Source organism: Mustelus asterias, unplaced genomic scaffold, assembly GCF_964213995.1.
Source record: "Mustelus asterias unplaced genomic scaffold, sMusAst1.hap1.1 HAP1_SCAFFOLD_4138, whole genome shotgun sequence".
NCBI classification, from domain to species: domain Eukaryota; kingdom Metazoa; phylum Chordata; class Chondrichthyes; order Carcharhiniformes; family Triakidae; genus Mustelus; species Mustelus asterias.
Window position 1 is genome coordinate 2,501 of NW_027594083.1, and position 19,627 is coordinate 22,127.

Sequence of the window (19,627 nt, forward strand, 5' to 3'; positions counted from 1 at the left end):
AGGTGATCGCTCTGATTGGTGACCAGAAGTGTGTGCTGAAAACTCTGACCAATCACAATCTGTACTGCATCCCCCCGAAATCTCAGCCCAAAGCCTCGGGGAAAGGAGACCTTTCGCAGTTCACCGTGAGTTCCCAGATTAAAATCACCCCACTTCTCTCTGTCTCTTTCTGTTTCTCTCTCTGTCTCCCTCTCTCTGTCTCCTCTCTCTCTCTCTCTTCTCTCTCTCTGTCTTTCTCTCTCTCTGTCTTTCTCTCTCTCTGTCTTTCTCTCTGTCTCTCTCTCTCTCTGTCTTTCTCTCTGTCTCTTTTCTCTCTGTCTCTCTCTCTCTGTCTCTCTCTCTCTCTCTCTGTCTCTCTCTCTCTGCCTCTCTCTCTCTGTCTCTCTCTCTCTCTCTCTCTCTCTATCTCTGTCTCTCTCTCTCTGTTTCTCTCTCTTTTCGCTCTCTGTCTCTCTCTCTCTGCCTCTCTCTCTCTGTCTCTCTCTCTCTCTTTCTCTCTCTCTCTCTCTCTATCTCTGTCTCTCTCTCTTTTTTCTCTCTCTCTCTCTCTGTCTCCCGCTCTCTATCTCCCTCTCTGTCTCCCTCTCTCTGTCTCTCTTTGTCTCTCTCTCTCTCTCTGTCTCTCACCATCACCCCCACCTGGAGGTTCCCCCTCTGAGTCATTCACCATCCCGACTTGGAAATATATCGGAAGTTCCTTCACTGTCGCTGGGAGGGAGAGAGGAGGAGGGGAGGGGGAGGAGAGGAGGGGAGGGACAGTGACAGACAGACAGTGAGCGAGAGAGAGAGACAGACGGACAGACAGGCAGATAGAGAGAGAGAGACAGACAGACAGACAGATGGAGTGTGAGAAAGAGGCGATGGCCTAGAGGTATTATCACTCGACTGTTAATCCAGAAACTGAGCGAATGTTCTGGGGACCCGGGTTCGAATCCCGCCACGGCAGGGAGTGGAATTTGAACTCGATAAAAAATATCTGGAATTAGGAATCTACTGATGACCCATTGTTGATTATCGGAAAAACCCAACTGGTTCCTTTAGGGAAGGAAATCTGCCGTCCTTACCCGGTCTGGCCTACATGTGACTCCAGAGCCACAGCAATGTGGTTGATGCTCAACTGCCCTCCAAGGGCAACTAGGGATGGGCAATAAATGCTGGGCCCGGCCAGCGACACCCATGTCCCAGGAATTAATGAAAATAAACATTAGATTGATTGAGAGAGTCAATCCACGATCATCCTCAACACCGGTGCCCCATAAGGCTGTGTTCTGAGCCCCCTGCTATACTCCTTATACACCTATCACTGTGCGGCCAAATTCCCCTCCAATTCAATTTACAAGTTTGCTGACGACACCACCGTAGTGGGTCGGATCTCAAACAATGACGAGACAGAGTACAGGAATGAGATAGAGAATCTGGTGAACTGGTGCGGCAACAATAATCTCTCCCTCAATGTCAACAAAACGAAGGAGATTGTCATCGACTTCAGGAAGCGTAAAGGAGAACATGCCCCTGTCTACATCAACGGGGACGAAGTAGAAAGGGTCGAGAGCTTCAAGTTTTTAGGTGTCCAGATCACCAACAACCTGTCCTGGTCCCCCCCACGCCGACACTATAGTTAAGAAAGCCCCACCAACACCTCTACTTTCTCAGGAGACTAAGGAAATTTGCCATGTCAGCCACGACTCTCACCAACTTTTACAGATGCCCCATAGAAAGCATTCTTTCTGGGTGTATCACAGCTTGGTCTGGGCTCCTGCTCTGCCCAAGAGCACAAGGAACTACAAAGGGTCGTGAATGAAGCCCAGTCCATCACTCAAACCAGCCTCCCATCCATTGACTCTGTCTACACTTCCCGCTGCCTCGGGAAAAGCAGCCAACATAATCAAGGACCCCACGCACCCCGGACATTCTCTCTTCCACCTTCTTCCGTTGGGAAAAAGATACAAAAGTCTGAGGTCACTTACCGACCGACTCAAGAACAGCTTCTTCCCTGCTGCTGTCAGACTTTTGAATGGACCTACCTCGCATTAAGTTGATCTTTCTCTACACCCTAGCTATGACTGGAACACTACATTCTGCACCCTCTCCTTTCCTTCTCCCCTATGTACTCTATGTATGGTATGCTTTGTATAGCATGCAAGAAACAATACTTTTCATTGTATCCCAACACATGACACAATAAGAAATCTTGGAATAAATGTGTCTTTAGATTTTTCTAATAGTTTCCTTCTGCTCCCAGGTGCAGATGGGAAACCTGAGGTTTGATCTGGGTCCGGTTCGTTACGACACAGAGGGACAAGCGATCTTCACCCTGCACACGAAGATCGGCCTGGTGGTTGGGGCGGTGCTCTTGGTGCTACTCGTGGCAATCATCATTCTCGTTTACAGGTACTGACCTCAGCATGACCCAGATACCACCCCCCACCCCCGGCCCCCCAACCCGGCCGTACCACCAACATCCCCGACCTGTATCGAACCCCGTGCTGTACCTGTCCTGGGAGTGTTTGATGGGGACAGTGTAGAGGGAGCTTTACTCTGTATCTAACCCCGTGCTGTATCTGTCCTGGGAGTGTTTGATGGGGACAGTGTAGAGGGAGCTTTACTCTGTATCTAACCCCGTGCTGTACCTGTCCTGGGAGTGTTTGATGGGGGATAGTGTAGAGGGAGCTTTACTCTGTATCTAACCCCGTGCTGTACCTGTCCTGGGAGTGTTTGATGGGGACAGTGTAGAGGGAGCTTTACTCTGTATCTAACCCCGTGCTGTACCTATCCTGGGAGTGTTTGATGGAGACAGTGTAGAGGGACCTTTACTCTGTATCTAACCCCGTGCTGTACCTGTCCTGGGAGTGTTTGATGGGGGACAGTGTAGAGGGAGCTTTACTCTGTATCTAACCCCGTGCTGTAACTGTCCTGGGAGTGTTTGATGGGGACAGTGTAGAGGGAGCTTTACTCTGTATCTAACCCCGTGCTGTACCTGTCCTGGGAGTGTTTGATGAGGGACAGTGTAGAGGGAGCTTTACTCTGTACCTGTCCTGGGAGTGTTTGATATGGGACAGTGTAGAGGGAGCTTTACTCTGTATCTAACCCCGTGCTGTACCTGTCCTGGGAGTGTTTGATGGGGACAGTGTAGAGGGAGCTTTACTCTGTATCTAACCCCGTGCTGTACCTGTCCTGGGAGTGTTTGATGGGGGACAGTGTAGAGGGAGCTTTACTCGGTATCTAACCCCGTGCTGTACCTGTCCTGGGAGTGTTTGATGGGGGACAGTGTAGAGGGAACTTTACTCTGTATCGAACCCCGTGCTGTACCTGTCCTGGGAGTGTTTGATGGGGGACAGTGTAGAGGGAGCTTTACTCTGTATCTAACCCCATGCTGTACCTGTCCTGGGAGTGTTTGATGGGGGACAGTGTAGAGGGAGCTTTACTCTGTATCTAACCCCGTGCTGTACCTGTCCTGGGAGTGTTTGATGGGGGACAGTGCAGAGGGAGCTTTACTCTGTATCTAACCCCGTGCTGTACCTGTCCTGGGAGTGTTTGATGGGGACAGTGTAGAGGGAGCTTTACTCTGTATCTAACCCCGTGCTGTACCTGTCCTGGGAGTGTTTGATGGGGGACAGTGCAGAGGGAGCTTTACTCTGTATCTAACCCCGTGCTGTTCCTGTCCTGGGAGTGTTTGATGGGGGACAGTGTAGAGGGAGCTTTACTCTGTATCTAACCCCGTGCTGTACCTGTCCTGGGAGTGTTTGATGGGGACAGTGTAGAGGGAGCTTTACTCTGTATCTAACCCCGTGCTGTACCTGTCCTGGGAGTGTTTGATGGGGGACAGTGTAGAGGGAGCTTTACTCTGTATCGAACCCCGTGCTGTACCTGTCCTGGGAGTGTTTGATGGGGACAGTGTAGAGGGAGCTTTACTCTGTATCTAACCCTGTGCTGTACCTGTCCTGGGAGTGTTTGATGGGGACAGTGTAGAGGGAGCTTTACTCTGTATCTAACCCCGTGCTGTACCTGTCCTGGGAGTGTTTGATGGGGACAGTGTAGAGGGAGCTTTACTCTGTATCTAACCCCGTGCTGTACCTGTCCTGGGAGTGTTTGATGGGGACAGTGTAGAGGGAGCTTTACTCTGTATCTAACCCTGTGCTGTACCTGTCCTGGGAGTGTTTGATGGGGGACAGTGTAGAGGGAGCTTTACTCTGTATCGAACCCCGTGCTGTACCTGTCCTGGGAGTGTTTGATGGGGGACAGTGTAGAGGGAGCTTTACTCTGTATCTAACCCCGTGCTGTACCTGTCCTGGGAGTGTTTGATGGGGGACAGTGTAGAGGGAGCTTTACTCTGTATCGAACCCCGTGCTGTACCTGTCCTGGGAGTGTTTGATGGGGGACAGTGCAGAGGGAGCTTTACTCTGTATCTAACCCCGTGCTGTACCTGTCCTGGGAGTGTTTGATGGGGACAGTGTAGAGGGAGCTTTACTCTGTATCTAACCCCGTGCTGTACCTGTCCTGGGAGTGTTTGATGGGGGACAGTGTAGAGGGAGCTTTACTCTGTGTCTAACCCCGTGCTGTACCTGTCCTGGGAGTGTTTGATGGGGGACAGTGTAGAGGGAGCTTTACTCTGTATCGAACCCCGTGCTGTACCTGTCCTGGGAGTGTTTGATGGGGACAGTGTAGAGGGAGCTTTACTCTGTATCTAACCCCGTGCTGTACCTGTCCTGGGAGTGTTTGATGGGGACAGTGTAGAGGGAGCTTTACTCTGTATCTAACCCCGTGCTGTACCTGTCCTGGGAGTGTTTGATGGGGACAGTGTAGAGGGAGCTTTACTCTGTATCTAACCCCGTGCTGTACCTGTCCTGGGAGTGTTTGATGGGGACAGTGTAGAGGGAGCTTTACTCTGTATCTAACCCCGTGCTGTACCTGTCCTGGGAGTGTTTGATGGGGGACAGTGTAGAGGGAGCTTTACTCTGTATCTAACCCCGTGCTGTACCTGTCCTGGGAGTGTTTGATCGGGACAGTGTAGAGGGAGCTTTACTCTGTATCTAACCCCGTGCCGTACCTGTCCTGGGAGTGTTTGATGGGGACAGTGGAGAGGGAGCTTTACTCTGTATCTAACCCCGTGCTGTACCTGTCCTGGGAGTGTTTGATGGGGGACAGTGCAGAGGGAGCTTTACTCTGTATCTAACCCCGTGCTGTACCTGTCCTGGGAGTGTTTGATGGGGGACAGTGTAGAGGGAGCTTTACTCTGTATCTAACCCCGTGCTGTACCTGTCCTGGGAGTGTTTGATGGGGGACAGTGTAGAGGGAGCTTTACTCTGTATCTAACCCCGTGCTGTACCTGTCCTGGGAGTGTGAGTAACTCTGAGATAATTCTTGGTATACAGGAGGAAGAGTCAGAAAGCTGTGCGAGATTACAAGAAGGTTCTGGTGCAGCTGGTGAACCTGGAGACCAGAGTTGGTGATCAGTGTCGGAAGGAATTCACAGGTGAGGGAACACCCCCCCCCCCACCCCCACCCCCCCCCCCCCCCCCCCCCCTCTACTTCCCCCAGTTCAGACCGGTTACCCGAACCTCCCTTGCTCTTGGTAACTGTCCCCAACTCTCTCCTCCCTCTTGCTGTCCGCAGACCTGATGACAGAGATGAACGATCTGACGGGGGATCTGGAGGGGACTCGAATCCCCTTCCTGGAATACCGGTCGTTTGCGGAGAGAATCTTCTTCCCGGGACACAAGGAGTCGCCGCTGCGTCGCGACCTCGGCCTCTCAGAGCTGCGCCGCCACACTGTCGAGCAGGGACTGAACCAACTGGCCAACCTCCTGAACAATAAAGTCTTCCTGATTCGGGTACGTGAATGTCCCGCTCCGTCACACCCAGATTTCATTCCGTTTAGCAAAATAGAAACTAGACGCAGGGGGAGGCCATTCGGCCCGAGCGTCCTGGAGGTTTACAGCATGGAAACAGGCCCCTCGGCCCAACTTTTAACCAGTTTTCTTTTAACCACTAAACTAGTCCCAATTGCCCGCATTTGGCCCATATCCCTCCATACCAATCATACCCATGTAACTGTCTAAACGCTTTTTAAAATTGTACCCGCCTCTACTACTGCCTTTGGCAGCTCGTTCAAGACACTCACTGACACTCAACTAGACACTCAACTGGAGTACTGTGTGCAATTTTGGTCCCCTTATTTGCGGAAGGATGTATTGGTCTTAGAGGGAGTACAGAGAAGGTTCACCAGGTTGATACCGGAGACGAGGGGTGTAGCTTATGAGGAGAGATTGAGTAGATTGGGTCTGTACTCGTTGGAGTTTAGAAGGCTGAGGGGAGATCTTATAGAGACATTTAAGATAATGAAGGGGCTGGATAGGGTAGAGGTGGAGAGATTCTTTCCACTTAGAAAGGAAGCTCGAACTAGAGGGCACAGCCTCAAAATAAAGGGGGAGTCAGTTTAGGACAGAGTTGAGGAGGAACGTCTTCTCTCAGAGGGTAGTGAATCTCTGGAATTCTCTGCCCATTGAAGCAGTGGAGGCTTCCTCGTTAAATATGTTTAAGGCACAGGTAGATAGATTTCTGATCAATAAGGGAATTAAGGGTTATGGGGAGCGGGCGGGTAAGTGGAACTGAACCCACTATCAGATCAGCCATGATCTTATTGAATGGCGGGGCAGGCTCGAGGGGCTAGATGGCCTACTCCTGCTCCTATTTCTTATGTTCTTATGTACTCACCACCCTCTGTGTGAAGCAATTGTGGCACAGTGGCACAGTGGTTAGCACTGCTGCCTCTCAGCGCCAGAGACCTGGGTTCGATTCCCGGCTTGGGTCACTGTCTGTGCGGAGTCTGCATGTTCTCCCCGTGTCTGCGTGGGTTTCCTCCCACTGTCCGAAAGACGTGCTGGTTAGTGTGTATTGGCCGTGCTAAATTCTCCCTCAGTGTACCTGAACAGGCGCTGGAGTGTGGCAACTAGGGGATTTTCACAGTAACTTCATTGCGGTGTTAATGTAAGCCTACTTGTGACACTAATAAATAAACTTAAACTTTCTGGACCCTTTTGTATCTCTCCCCTCTCACCTTAAACCTATACCCTCTAGTTTTAGACTCCCCTACCTTTGGGAAAAGATATTGACTATCCAGCTGATCTATGCCCCTCATTATTTTATAGACCTCTATAAGATCACCCCTCAGCCTCCTACGCTCCAGAGGAAAAAGTCCCAGTCGATCCAGCCTCTCCTTATAACTCAAACCCTCAAGTCCCGGTAGCATCCAAGTAAATCTTTTCTGCACTCTTTCTAGTTTAATAATATCCTTTCTATAATAGGGTGATCAGAACTGTACACAGTATTCCAAGTGTGGCCTTACCAATGTCTTGTACAACTTCAACAAGACGCCCCAACTCCTGTTTTCAATGTTCTGACCAATGAAACCAAGCATGCCGAATGCCTTCTTCACCACTCTGTCCACCTGTAACTCCACTTTCAAGGAGCTATGAACCCGTACCCCTAGATCTCTTTGTTCTGTAACTCTCCCCAACACCCTACCATTAACTGAGTAAGTCCTGCCTTGGTTCAATCTACCAAAATGCATCACCTCGCATTTATCTAAATTAAACTCCATCTGCCATTCGTCAGCCCACTGGCCCAATTGATCAAGATCCTGTTGCAATTGGAGATAACTTTCTTCACTGTCCACCATGCCACCAATCTTAGTGTCATCTGCAAACTTACTAACCATGCCCCCTATATTCTCATCCAAATCATTAATATAAATGACAAATAACAGTGGTCCTTCCAGCTGCTCCACCATTCATTTTGATCATAGAACCATAGAAAATTACAGCTCAGGAACAGGCCTTTTGGCCCTTCTTGTCTGTGCCGAACCATTTTATGCCTAGTCCCACTGACCTGCACTTGGACCATATCCCTCCACACCCCTCTCATCCATGAACCCATCCAAGTTTTTCTTAAATGTTAAAAGTGACCCCGCATTTACCACTTTATCCGGCAGCTCATTCCACACTCCCACCACTCACGGCTGATCATCAAATTCAATATCCTGATCCCCCCCTTCCCCCCCATATCCCTCGATCCCTTTAGCCCCAAGAGCGATATCTAATTTCTTCCTGAAATCACACAACGTTTTGGCCTCAGCTACTTTCTGTGGGAGTGAATTCCACACATTCACCACCCTCTGGGTGAAGAAATTTCTCCTCACCTCAGTTCTAAAAGATTTACCCCTTATCCTCAAACTCTGACCCCTAGTTCTGGACTCCCCCCACCATCGGGAACATTCTTTCTGAATCTACCCTGTCTAACCCTGTTAGAATTTTATAAGTTTCTATGATTTGATTTATTATTGTCACATGTGTTGGGATACAGTGAAAAGTATTGTTTCTTGCGCACTGTGCATACCATTCATAGAGTACATAGGGGCAAAGGAAACAAGAGAGTGCAGAATGTAGTGTTACAGTCATAGCTAGGGTGTAGAGAAAGATCAACTTAATGCGAGGTAGGTCCATTCAAAAGTCTGACAGCAGCAGGGAAGAAGCTGTTCTTGAGTCGGTTGGTACGTTGGAAGAGAGAATGTCCGGGGTGTGTGGGGTTGTTGATTATGCTGCTGCTTTCCCCGAGGCAGCGGGAAGTGTAGACAGAGTCAATGGATGGGAGGCTGGTTTGCGTGATGGATTGGGCTACATTCACAACCCTTTGTAGTTCCTTGCGGGTTTGGGCAGAGCAGGAGCCCAGACCAAGCTGTGATACAACCAGAAAGAATGCTTTCTATGGAGCATCTGTAAAAGTTGGTGAGAGATGTAGCTGACATGGCAAATTTCCTTAGTCTTTTGAGAAAGTAGAGGCATTGGTGGGGCTTTCTTAACTATAGTGTCGGCATGGGGGGGACCAGGACAGGTTGTTGGTGATCTGGACACCTAAAAACCTGAAGCTCTTGAACCTTTCTACTTCGTCCCCGTTGATGTAGACAGGGGCATGTTCTCCTTTACACTTCCTGAAGTCGATGACAATCTCCTTCGTTTTGTTGACATTGAGGGAGAGATTATTGTTGCCGCACCAGTTCACCAGATTCTCTATCTCATTCCTGTACTCTGTCTCGTCATTGTTTGAGATCCGACCCACTACGGTGGTGTCGTCAGCAAACTTGAAAATGGAATTGGAGTGGAATTTGGCCACACAGTCAGGGGTGTATCAGGAGTATAGTAGGGGGCTGAGAACACAGCCTGCGTGGTCACACCATGTCTCCATCTTTCCACCATGAACTGTCTCCATCGCTATTTCCAAACCAGAGCTCTCGACAGAGGATTCAACTCTGTTGACACAAGTGTTCCCCCGCCTCAATCCCGGCACAGAGACAGGCCATTCGGCCCTTCTGCTTCGTACTAGTGTCTCTGCCCCCACCCCCTCCCTTCGTCTCCCTCATATCCTTCCACATCATTCTTTCTCATGTGTTTACACAACATCACCCTCACCCCTCACCCCCGCTTAAACACATCCACATTATTTACCTCCGCCAGCCCCACCTTCTTCCCACTGCCCCCGTGGGAGCGAGTCCCACATTCACCCCCACTCCCCGTGGGAACGAGTCCCACATTCTCCCCCACTCCCCGTGGGAGCGAGTCCCACATTCTCCCCCACTCCCCGTGGGAGCGAGTCCCGCATTCTCCGCCACTCCCTGTGGGAGCGAGTCCCACATTCTCCCCCACTCCCCGTGGGAGCGAGTCCCACATTCTCCCCCACTCCCCGTGGGAGCGAGTCCCACATTCTCCCCCACTCCCCGTGGGAGCGAGTCCCACATTCTCCCCCACTCCCCGTGGGAGGGAGTCCCACATTCTCCCCCACTCCCCGTGGGAGCGAGTCCCACATTCTCCCCCACTCCCCGTGGGAGGGAGTCCCACATTCTCCCCCACTCCCCGTGGGAGCGAGTCCCACATTCTCCCCCACTCCCCGTGGGAGCGAGTCCCACATTCTCCCCCACTCCCCGTGGGAGCGAGTCCCACATTCTCCCCCACTCCCCGTGGGAGCAAGTCCCACATTCTCCCCCACTCCCCGTGGGAGCGAGTCCCACATTCTCCCCCACTCCCCGTGGGATCTTGACCCGATCGAAACCCCCGCCATCATGTTAAAGATCTCGATCAGGTCACCCCCTCAGCCTTCTCTGTTTGAGAGAAAAGAGGCCCCACCCACCAGCCTGTTCAAGATTTTCTTACAGTTAAAATCTCCCAATTCTTGGATTTTCCTTGCACCTTCTCCCGCGTCTCCATGTCCTTCGATAATACAGAGACCAGAACTGTGCACAGTGCTCCCAGTGAGGGTCTAACCGAGGGACACGGAGACTGGAACTGTGCACAGTGCTCCCAGTGTGGGTCTAACCGAGGGACACGGAGACTGGAACTGTGCACAGTGCTCCCAGTGTGGGTCTAACTGAGGGATATGGAGACTGGAACTGTGCACAGTGCTCCCAGTGTGGGTCTAACCGAGGGATATGGAGACTGGAACTGTGCACAGTGCTCCCAGTGTGGGTGTAACCGAGGGATATGGGGATTGGAACTGTGCACAGTGCTCCCAGTGTGGGTCTAACCGAGGGATATGGGGATTGGAACTGTGCACAGTGCTCCCAGTGTGGGTCTAACTGAGTGATATGGAGACGGGAACTGTGCACAGTGCTCCCAGTGTGGGTCTAACCGAGGGATATGGGGATTGGAACTGTGCACAGTGCTCCCAGTGTGGGTCTAACCGAGGGATATGGGGATTGGAACTGTGCACAGTGCTCCCAGTGTGGGTCTAACCGAGGGATATGGAGACTGGAACTGTGCACAGTGCTCCCAGTGTGGGTCTAACTGAGTGATATGGAGACGGGAACTGTGCACAGTGCTCCGAGTGTGAAAGACTTCAGTTCCTGTGCAGAGAGAGAGAGAGAGATTGGGAGTGGCTGGGATCGTTCTCCTCGGAGCGGGGAAGGTTCAGGGGGAGATTGAATCGAGGCAGTCACTGTCGCGAGGGGGTCTCGATCGAGTGAATGAGGAGAAAGTGTTTCCCAGCGACAGGAGGGTGGGGAACCAGAGAGCGAGGGAGGGGGAGACACAGAGTGAAGAGAATCGGTAAATGAACCAGAGGCGGGGGGAGAGATGGGGAGAATTTTACTGACACGGCGAGTTGTTGTGATCTGGAAGGCGCTGCCTGAGAGGGCGGTGGGAGCAGATTCACCCTCAGAGAGGGGGAGAAATACTGGGAGGGGGAAAATTCACAGGGAGACGGGGGGAACGAGCGGGAGGGGGAGAGACGGGGGAGAGCTGGTGTGAGGGAGGGACGGAGAGAGGGAAGGGGAGAGAGGGATTAATTGGATAGATGTTCCAAAGAGCCAGCACAGTTAGAATGGGCTGAATGGCCTCTCTCTCTGCTCTGCAATAAGATTTACTTCTTGTCTTTCTCACAGCTCATTCAAACGCTGGAAGATCAGAGAACATTTAGCCACCGGGACAGGGGATATGTCGCATCGTTACTGACTGTGGCCCTACATGGGAAGCTCGAGTATGTCACTGACATCATGAAGACTCTCCTGTCCACTTTAATCGACCAATACGTGGCAAAGAATCCCAAACTCATGCTGCGCAGGTACTCCCACACTTAATATCCAACTCAGCGCACAGTGTGGAGGGAGCTTTACTCTGTATCTAACCCCGTGCTGTACCTGTCCTGGGAGTGTTTGATGGGGACAGTGTAGAGGAAGCTTTACTCTGTATCTAACCCTGTGCTGTACCTGTCCTGGGAGTGTTTGATGGGGACAGTATAGAGGGAGCTTTACTCTGTATCTAACCCCGTGCTGTACCTGTCCTGGGAGTGTTTGATGGGGGACAGTGTAGAGGGAGCTTTACTCTGTATCTAACCCCGTGCTGTACCTGTCCTGGGTGTGTTTGATGGGGACAGTGTAGAGGGAGCTTTACTCTGTATCTAACCCTGCGCTGTACCTGTCCTGGGAGTGTTTGATGGGGGACAGTGTAGAGGGAGCTTTACTCTGTATCTAACCCCGTGCTGTACCTGTCCTGGGAGTGTTTGATGGGGACAGTGTAGAGGGAGCTTTACTCTGTATCTAACCCCGTGCTGTACCTGTCCTGGGAGTGTTTGATGGGGACAGTGTAGAGGGAGCTTTACTCTGTATCTAACCCCGTGCTGTACCTGTCCTGGGAGTGTTTGATGGGGACAGTGTAGAGGGAGCTTTACTCTGTATCTAACCCCGTGCTGTACCTGTCCTGAGAGTGTTTGATGGGGGACAGTGTAGAGGGAGCTTTACTCTGTATCTAACCCCGTGCTGTACCTGTCCTGGGAGTGTTTGATGGGGGACAGTGTAGAGGGAGCTTTACTCTGTATCTAACCCCATGCTGTACCTGTCCTGGGAGTGTTTGATGGGGACAGTGTAGAGGGAGCTTTACTCTGTATCTAACCCCGTGCTGTACCTGTCCTGGGAGTGTTTGATGGGGGACAGTGTAGAGGGAGCTTTACTCTGTATCTAACCCCGTGCTGTACCTGTCCTGGGAGTGTTTGATGGGGGACAGTGTAGAGGGAGTTACTCTGTATCTAACCCCATGCTGTACCTGTCCTGGGAGTGTTTGATGGAGACAGTGCAGAGGGAGCTTTACTCTGTATCTAACCCCGTGCTGTACCTGTCCTGGGAGTGTTTGATGGGGACAGTGTAGAGGGAGCTTTACTCTGTATCTAACCCTGTGCTGTACCTGTCCTGGGAGTGTTTGATGGGGACAGTGTAGAGGGAGCTTTACTCTGTATCTAACCCCGTGCTGTACCTGTCCTGGGAGTGTTTGATGGGGACAGTGTAGAGGGAGCTTTACTCTGTATCTAACCCCGTGCTGTACCTGTCCTGGGAGTGTTTGATGGGGGACAGTGTAGAGGGAGCTTTACTCTGTATCTAACCCCGTGCTGTACCTGTCCTGGGAGTGTTTGATGGGGACAGTGTAGAGGGAGCTTTACTCTGTATCTAACCCCGTGCTGTACCTGTCCTGGGAGTGTTTGATGGGGACAGTGTAGAGGGAGCTTTACTCTGTATCTAACCCCGTGCTGTACCTGTCCTGGGAGTGTTTGATGGGGACAGTGTAGAGGGAGCTTTACTCTGTATCTAACCCCGTGCTGTACCTGTCCTGGGAGTGTTTGATGGGGACAGTGTAGAGGGAGCTTTACTCTGTATCTAACCCCGTGCTGTACCTGTCCTGGGAGTGTTTGATGGGGACAGTGTAGAGGGAGCTTTACTCTGTATCTAACCCTGTGCTGTACCTGTCCTGGGAGTGTTTGATGGGGACAGTGTAGAGGGAGCTTTACTCTGTATCTAACCCCGTGCTGTACCTGTCCTGGGAGTGTTTGATGGGGACAGTGTAGAGGGAGCTTTACTCTGTATCTAACCCCGTGCTGTACCTGTCCTGGGAGTGTTTGATGGGGACAGTGTAGAGGGAGCTTTACTCTGTATCTAACCCCGTGCTGTACCTGTCCTGGGAGTGTTTGATGGGGACAGTGTAGAGGGAGCTTTACTCTGTATCTAACCCCGTGCTGTACCTGTCCTGGGAGTGTTTGATGGGGACAGTGTAGAGGGAGCTTTATTCTTGTTTCTTGTGTTTTTAGGACGGAGACAGTGGTGGAGAAATTGCTGACAAACTGGATTTCACTCTGTCTCTACACCTTCCTCCGGGTGAGTGAGATATTCTCGGACAATCTGTGTGTCTAATCTGTGCACGTATCAGACAGGCCCTCCGACTGAGACTGACCACGAGAAACAGTGTGTGTGAGAGCGAGTGTGAGACAGTGTGTGAGAGCGAGTGTGAGACAGTGTGTGAGAGCGAGTGTGAGACAGTGTGTGAGAGCGAGTGTGAGACGGTGTGTGTGAGAGAGAGTGTGAGACAGTGTGTGAGAGCGAGTGTGAGACAGTGTGTGAGAGCGAGTGTGAGACGGTGTATGAGAGCGAGTGTGAGACAGTGTGTGAGAGAGAGTGTGAGACAGTGTGTGAGAGAGAGTGTGAGACAGTGTGTGTGAGAGAGAGTGTGAGACAGTGTGTGAGAGAGAGTGTGAGACGGTGTGTGAGAGAGAGTGTGAGACAGTGTGTGAGAGCGAGTGTGAGACAGTGTGTGAGAGCGAGTGTGAGACGGTGTGTGTGAGAGAGAGTGTGAGACAGTGTGTGTGAGAGAGAGTGTGAGACAGTGTGTGTGAGAGCGAGTGTGAGACAGTGTGTGTGAGAGCGAGTGTGAGACAGTGTGTGTGAGAGCGAGTGTGAGACGGTGTGTGTGAGAGCGAGTGTGCGACGGTGTGTGTGAGAGCGAGTGTGAGACAGTGTGTGAGAGCGAGTGTGAGACGGTGTGTGTGAGAGCGAGTGTGAGACAGTGTGTGTGAGAGCGAGTGTGAGACAGTGTGTGTGAGAGCGAGTGTGAGACGGTGTGTGTGAGAGCGAGTGTGCGACGGTGTGTGTGAGAGAGAGTGTGAGACAGTGTGTGAGAGCGAGTGTGAGACAGTGTGTGAGAGCGAGTGTGAGACGGTGTGTGTGAGAGAGAGTGTGAGACAGTGTGTGTGAGAGCGAGTGTGAGACAGTGTGTGTGAGAGAGAGTGTGAGACAGTGTGTGTGAGAGCGAGTGTGAGACGGTGTGTGTGAGAGAGAGTGTGAGACAGTGTGTGTGAGAGCGAGTGTGAGACGGTGTGTAAGAGCGAGTGTGAGGCGGTGTGTGTGAGAGAGAGTGTGAGACAGTGTGTGAGAGCGAGTGTGAGACAGTGTGTGAGAGCGAGTGTGAGACGGTGTGTGTGAGAGAGAGTGTGAGACAGTGTGTGTGAGAGCGAGTGTGAGACAGTGTGTGTGAGAGCGAGTGTGAGACGGTGTGTGTGAGAGCGAGTGTGCGACGGTGTGCGTGTGTCGGGTGGGTGATGAGGATCTGACAGTCTGACCCTGCCTCGTCCCTCAGGAACGTGCTGGGGAACCTCTCCACATGTTGGTGAGAGCAATCAAACATCAGGTGGACAAGGGACCAGTGGACCAGAGAACGGGGAAAGCCAAGTATACACTCAACGATAATCGCCTCCTCCGAGAGGATATAGAATATAAACCACTGGTGAGTGAAATATCCCAATTCATAGCCCCTTTCCAGATCCCCCCAAACCGCACCGAGCGTACACCCTCCCCCGCTAATACAGCCCAGAGACACCGCACTGTGGGAGGGTCAGTGCTGAGGGAGCGCCGCACTGTGGAGGGTCAGTGCTGAGGGAGCGCCGCACTGTGGGAGTGTCAGTACTGAGGGAGCGCCGCACTGTGGAGGGTCAGTGCTGAGGGAGCGCCGCACTGTGGGAGTGTCAGTACTGAGGGAACGCCGCACTGCGGGAGGGTCAGTGCTGAGGGAGCACCGCACTGTGGAAGCGTCAGTGTCGAGGGAGCGCCGCACTGTGGGAGGGTCAGTGCTGAGGGAGCGCCGCACTGTGGGAGGGTCAGTGCTGAGGGAGCGCCGCACTGTGGGAGGGTCAGTGCTGAGGGAGCGCCGCACTGTGGGAGTGTCAGTACTGAGGGAACGCCGCACTGCGGGAGGGTCAGTGCTGAGGGAGCACCGCACTGTGGGAGCGTCAGTGTCGAGGGAGCGCCGCACTGTGGGAGGGTCAGTGCTGAGGGAGCGCCGCACTGTGGGAGGGTCAGTGCTGAGGGAGCACTGCACTGTGGGAGCGTCAGTGTCGAGTGAGCACCGCACTGTGGGAGGGTCAGTGCTGAGGGAGCGCCGCACTGTGGGAGTGTCAGTACTGAGGGAACGCCGCACTGTGGGAGGGTCAGTGCTGAGGGAGCGCCGCACTGTGGGAGGGTCAGTGCTGAGGGAGCGCCGCACTGTGGGAGGGTCAGTGCTGAGGGAGTGCTGGTTTTGTTGACTCTGAGTCTCCCTCCTGTGGTTCCAGGTGCTGAGTGTGATTGTGAAGGAGACTGCGGGGCTCCCACTGTCCCAGTCAAGGTTCTGGATGTGGACACCATTAACCAGGCTAAGGAGAAGATCCTGGAGCAGGTTCACAAGGGGTTCCATTCTCACAGCGGCCTCGAGGGAGCACTCTGGAGCTCGGTACACTCACCCTCTACCCCTCACTCTTCACTGCACCTCAACAGAACATCCAAAACAGGAACAGCAGGAGGTCATTCAGCCCTTTGAGGCCACTGCGCCATTCAATACTATCCTGGCCGATCCTCACCGCCCGTACTCTCCCCGTCCCCCCTGCACACCGTTCCAAGGGCAGGAATCTATCCATCCCCTTGTTATCCAAATCGAGTCCCAATTCTCTCCTGTGGGGCAAAGTTCCACAGGTTCAACACCCTCTGAGTGAAGAACTTTCTCCCGATCTCAATCCTAAATGTTTTACCCCATATCTCTCTCTCTGTCTCTCTCTCTGTCTCTCTCTCTGTCTCTCTCTCTGTCTCTCTCTCTGTCTCTCTCTCTCTCTGTCTCTCTCTCTGTCTCTCTCTCTGTCTCTCTCTCTGTCTCTCTCTGTCTCTCTCTGTCTCTCTCTCTGTCTCTCTCTCTGTCTCTCTCTGTCTCTCTCTGTCTCTCTCTCTCTCTGTCTCTCTCTCTGTCTCTCTCTCTGTCTCTCTCTCTGTCTCTCTCTCTGTCTCTCTCTCTGTCTCTCTCTCTGTCTCTCTCTGTCTCTCTCTCTGTCTCTCTCTCTGTCTCTCTCTCTCTCTGTCTCTCTCTCTGTCTCTCTCTCTCTCTCTGTCTCTCTCTCTGTCTCTCTCTCTCTCTCTCTGTCTCTCTCTCTGTCTCTCTCTCTCTGTCTCTCTCTCTGTCTCTCTCTCTCTGTCTCTCTCTCTCTCTCTGTCTCTCTCTCTGTCTCTCTCTGTCTCCCCCTGTTTGACACTCTTTGTGTGAATATTTGACCCCTGTCCGTACCCTCTCCCGGGTGAACGTGGGTCTGATTCGCCCTCCTCTGAATCTTGGGATGTTTTCATAGAATCCCGACAGTGCAGAAGGAGGCCATTCGGCCCATCGAGTCTGCACCAACCACAATCCCACCCAGACCCTTTCCCATAACCCCACACATTTACCCTGCTAATCCCCCTGACACTAAGGGGCAATTTAGCACGGCCAATCCACCCTAACCTACACATCTTTCGGACTGTGGGAGGAAACCGGAGCTCCCGGAGGAAACCCACGCAGACACGGGGAGAACGTGCAGACTCCGCACAGACAGTGACCCAAACCGGGAATCGAACCCGGGTCCCTGGCGCTGTGCGGCAGCAGTGCTAACCCACTGTGTCACCACGCCCATGTTTGAATCTGTTAAAGTTGCTTTCAGAATACTGCGTTCCTGCTGGGCCCCGATCAAAGCCAGATTCATGAGGGCGGGGAGGCGGTGGGGGAGGGAGGGGGTGGGGAGGGGGAGGGGGGAATGGGGCGGAGAGTGGGGGTGAGGGGGGAGGGGAGGAGGAATGGGGCGGAGAGTGAGGGGTGTGGGAGAGGGGGAGGGAAGGGGGAATGGGGCAATGGGGCTGAGAGTGGGGGTGTGGGGGGGGAGGAATGGGGCAGAGAGTGGGGGTGTGGGGGGAGGAGAGGAGGAATGGGGCGGAGAGTGGGGGAGGGGGGAGGGGGGAATGGGGCGGGGGTGTGGGGGGAGGGGGGAATGGGGAAGGATTAGGGGGTGCGGGGGAGGGGGGAATGGGGGAGAATGGGGGTGTGCGGGGGAGGGGGGAATGGGGAAGGATTAGGGGGTGCGGGGAGGGGGGAATGGGGAAGGATTAGGGGGTGCGGGGGAGGGGGGAATGGGGAAGGATTAGGGGTGCGGGGAGGGGGGAATGGGGAAGGATTAGGGCGTGCGGGGGAGGGGGAATGGGGAAGGATTCGGGCGTGCGGGGGAGGGGGGAATGGGGAAGGATTAGGGGTGCGGGGGAATGGGGAAGGATTAGGGCGTGCGGGGGAGGGGAATGGGGAAGGATTAGGGTGTGCGGGGGAGGGGGAATGGGGAAGGATTAGGGGGTGCGGGGGAATGGGGAAGGATTAGGGGGTGCGGGGGAGGGGAATGGGGAAGGATTAGGGGGTGCGGGGGAATGGGGAAGGATTAGGGGGTGCGGGGGAGGGGGGAATGGGGAAGGATTAGGGGGTGCGGGGGAGGGGGAATGGGGCGGAGAGTGGAGTGGGGACCATTGTCCTCCATTTCTAATCTTCTTTCTGTTGAGCAGAATGGCGAGCCGGGGTCGGAGGTCACCTGACCCTGTCCAATGAGGATGTTACCTCCGTCGTTGAGGGTCCTTGGAAACGTTTGAACACACTGCAGCACTACCAGGTGAGGGGGGGGGGGGGGGGGGGGGCGGTGGGGGGGGGGGGGAATGGCAGGGGGGGTGGGGGGGCGGGGTGTTGGGGGGGACGGGGGACGGGGGGAATGGCAGGGGGGGGTGGGGGGGAATGGCAGGGGGGGTGAGGGGGCGGGGGGGGGGAAATGGCAGTGGGGGGGTGGGGGGGGCGGGCGGCGGCGGGGGGGGGAAATGGCAGGGGGGGGTGGGGGGGGGGCGGGGTGTTGGGGGGGAATGGTGGGGGGGGAATGGCAGGGGGGGGGTGGGGGGGGGGGTGGGGTGGCGGGGGAATGTGTCCTGAACCCACTCCCTCCCCGAGAACCCCACAGTGAAAGGGAGGGAGGCGAGAGAGGGAGATGGACAGAGCGTTGGTGAGGTGTGCAGTTCTGGTCGCCACACTATCGGAAGGATGTGATTGCACTGGAGGGGGTGCAGAGGAGATTCACCAGGATGCTGCCTGGGACGGAGCATTGAATTTATGAAGAGAGGTTGGATAGGCTTGGGTTGTTTTGGTTGGAGCAGAGAAGACTGAGGGGCGACCTGATCGAGGTGTTAAGATTATGAGAGACACGGACAGAGTGGAATAAGGAGCAGCTGTTCCCCTTAGTTGAAGGGTCAGTCACGAGGGGGACACAGGCTCAAGGTGAGGGGCAGGAGGTTTAGGGGGGATGTGAGGAAAAGCTTTTTACCCAGAGGGTGGTGAGGGTCTGGAAGGCGCTGCCCGGGAGGGTGGAGGAGGCGGGTTACGGACGGAATATCCAGCACTGACCGCCCGCTGCCTTTCCTCTCCGCCAGGTTCCGGACGGAGCGACGGTGGCCCTGGTCCCTAAAGGCCCACACCACGCTGCCCAGGAGACTCACCGAGACTACACCCTGAGCGAGAGTGAGTAGAACCCGGCTGGTATCCGTGAACGCACGGTGAGGGGGGGGGGGGGGTGGGGGGGGTGGGAGGGAGGGTGGTGGGGGAGGGGGGGGTGAGGGAGGGGGGGGGGGGTGGGAGAGGAGGGGGGTGAGGAGGGGGGGAGGAGGGGGGGGGTGAGGGGAGGGGGGGGTGGAGGAGGGGGGTGAGGGGAGGGGGGGTGGGGAGGGGGGGTGAGGGAGGGGGGGAGGGGAGGGGGGGTGAGGGGAGGGGGGGAGGGAGGGGGGTGGATTAGAGGAGGGGGGGTGAGGGAGGGGGGGTGAGGGGAGGGGGGGTTGAGGGAGGGGGGGGTTGAGGGGAGGGGGGGGTGAGGGGAGGGGGGGGTTGAGGGGAGGGGGGGGTGAGGGGGGGGGGGGGGGTGGGGGAGGGGGGGGGTTGAGGGGAGGGGGGGTGAGGGGAGGGGGGTGAGGGGAGGGGGGGTGGGG

At 54.3% G+C, this 19,627-nt stretch overlaps 1 protein-coding gene and 1 long non-coding RNA gene across 2 annotated transcripts in view; both read left to right on the forward strand.

Annotated features, from left to right (window-relative positions):
- Window positions 1-15,916, forward strand: part of LOC144490972 (plexin-B1-like) — a 17,098-nt gene extending 1,182 nt beyond the window's left edge. Inside the window, exons 2-9 of the mRNA XM_078208646.1 lie at window positions 1-125; window positions 2,243-2,391; window positions 5,373-5,473; window positions 5,614-5,831; window positions 11,429-11,607; window positions 13,618-13,684; window positions 14,940-15,193; window positions 15,910-15,916. The exon at window positions 1-125 is cut by the window's left edge and continues 34 nt beyond it. Coding sequence (XP_078064772.1) covers window positions 1-125; window positions 2,243-2,391; window positions 5,373-5,473; window positions 5,614-5,831; window positions 11,429-11,607; window positions 13,618-13,684; window positions 14,940-15,193; window positions 15,910-15,916 — 1,100 coding nt within the window. The remainder of the gene's footprint in view (window positions 126-2,242; window positions 2,392-5,372; window positions 5,474-5,613; window positions 5,832-11,428; window positions 11,608-13,617; window positions 13,685-14,939; window positions 15,194-15,909) is intronic.
- A 19-nt stretch (window positions 15,917-15,935) lies between these two features.
- LOC144490971 (uncharacterized) lies at window positions 15,936-19,166 on the forward strand. Its single transcript, XR_013497380.1, has 3 exons — window positions 15,936-16,067; window positions 18,173-18,276; window positions 19,079-19,166. It is a non-coding gene; the product is annotated as an uncharacterized LOC144490971 (long non-coding RNA).
- The last annotated feature ends 461 nt before the right edge of the window (window positions 19,167-19,627 follow it).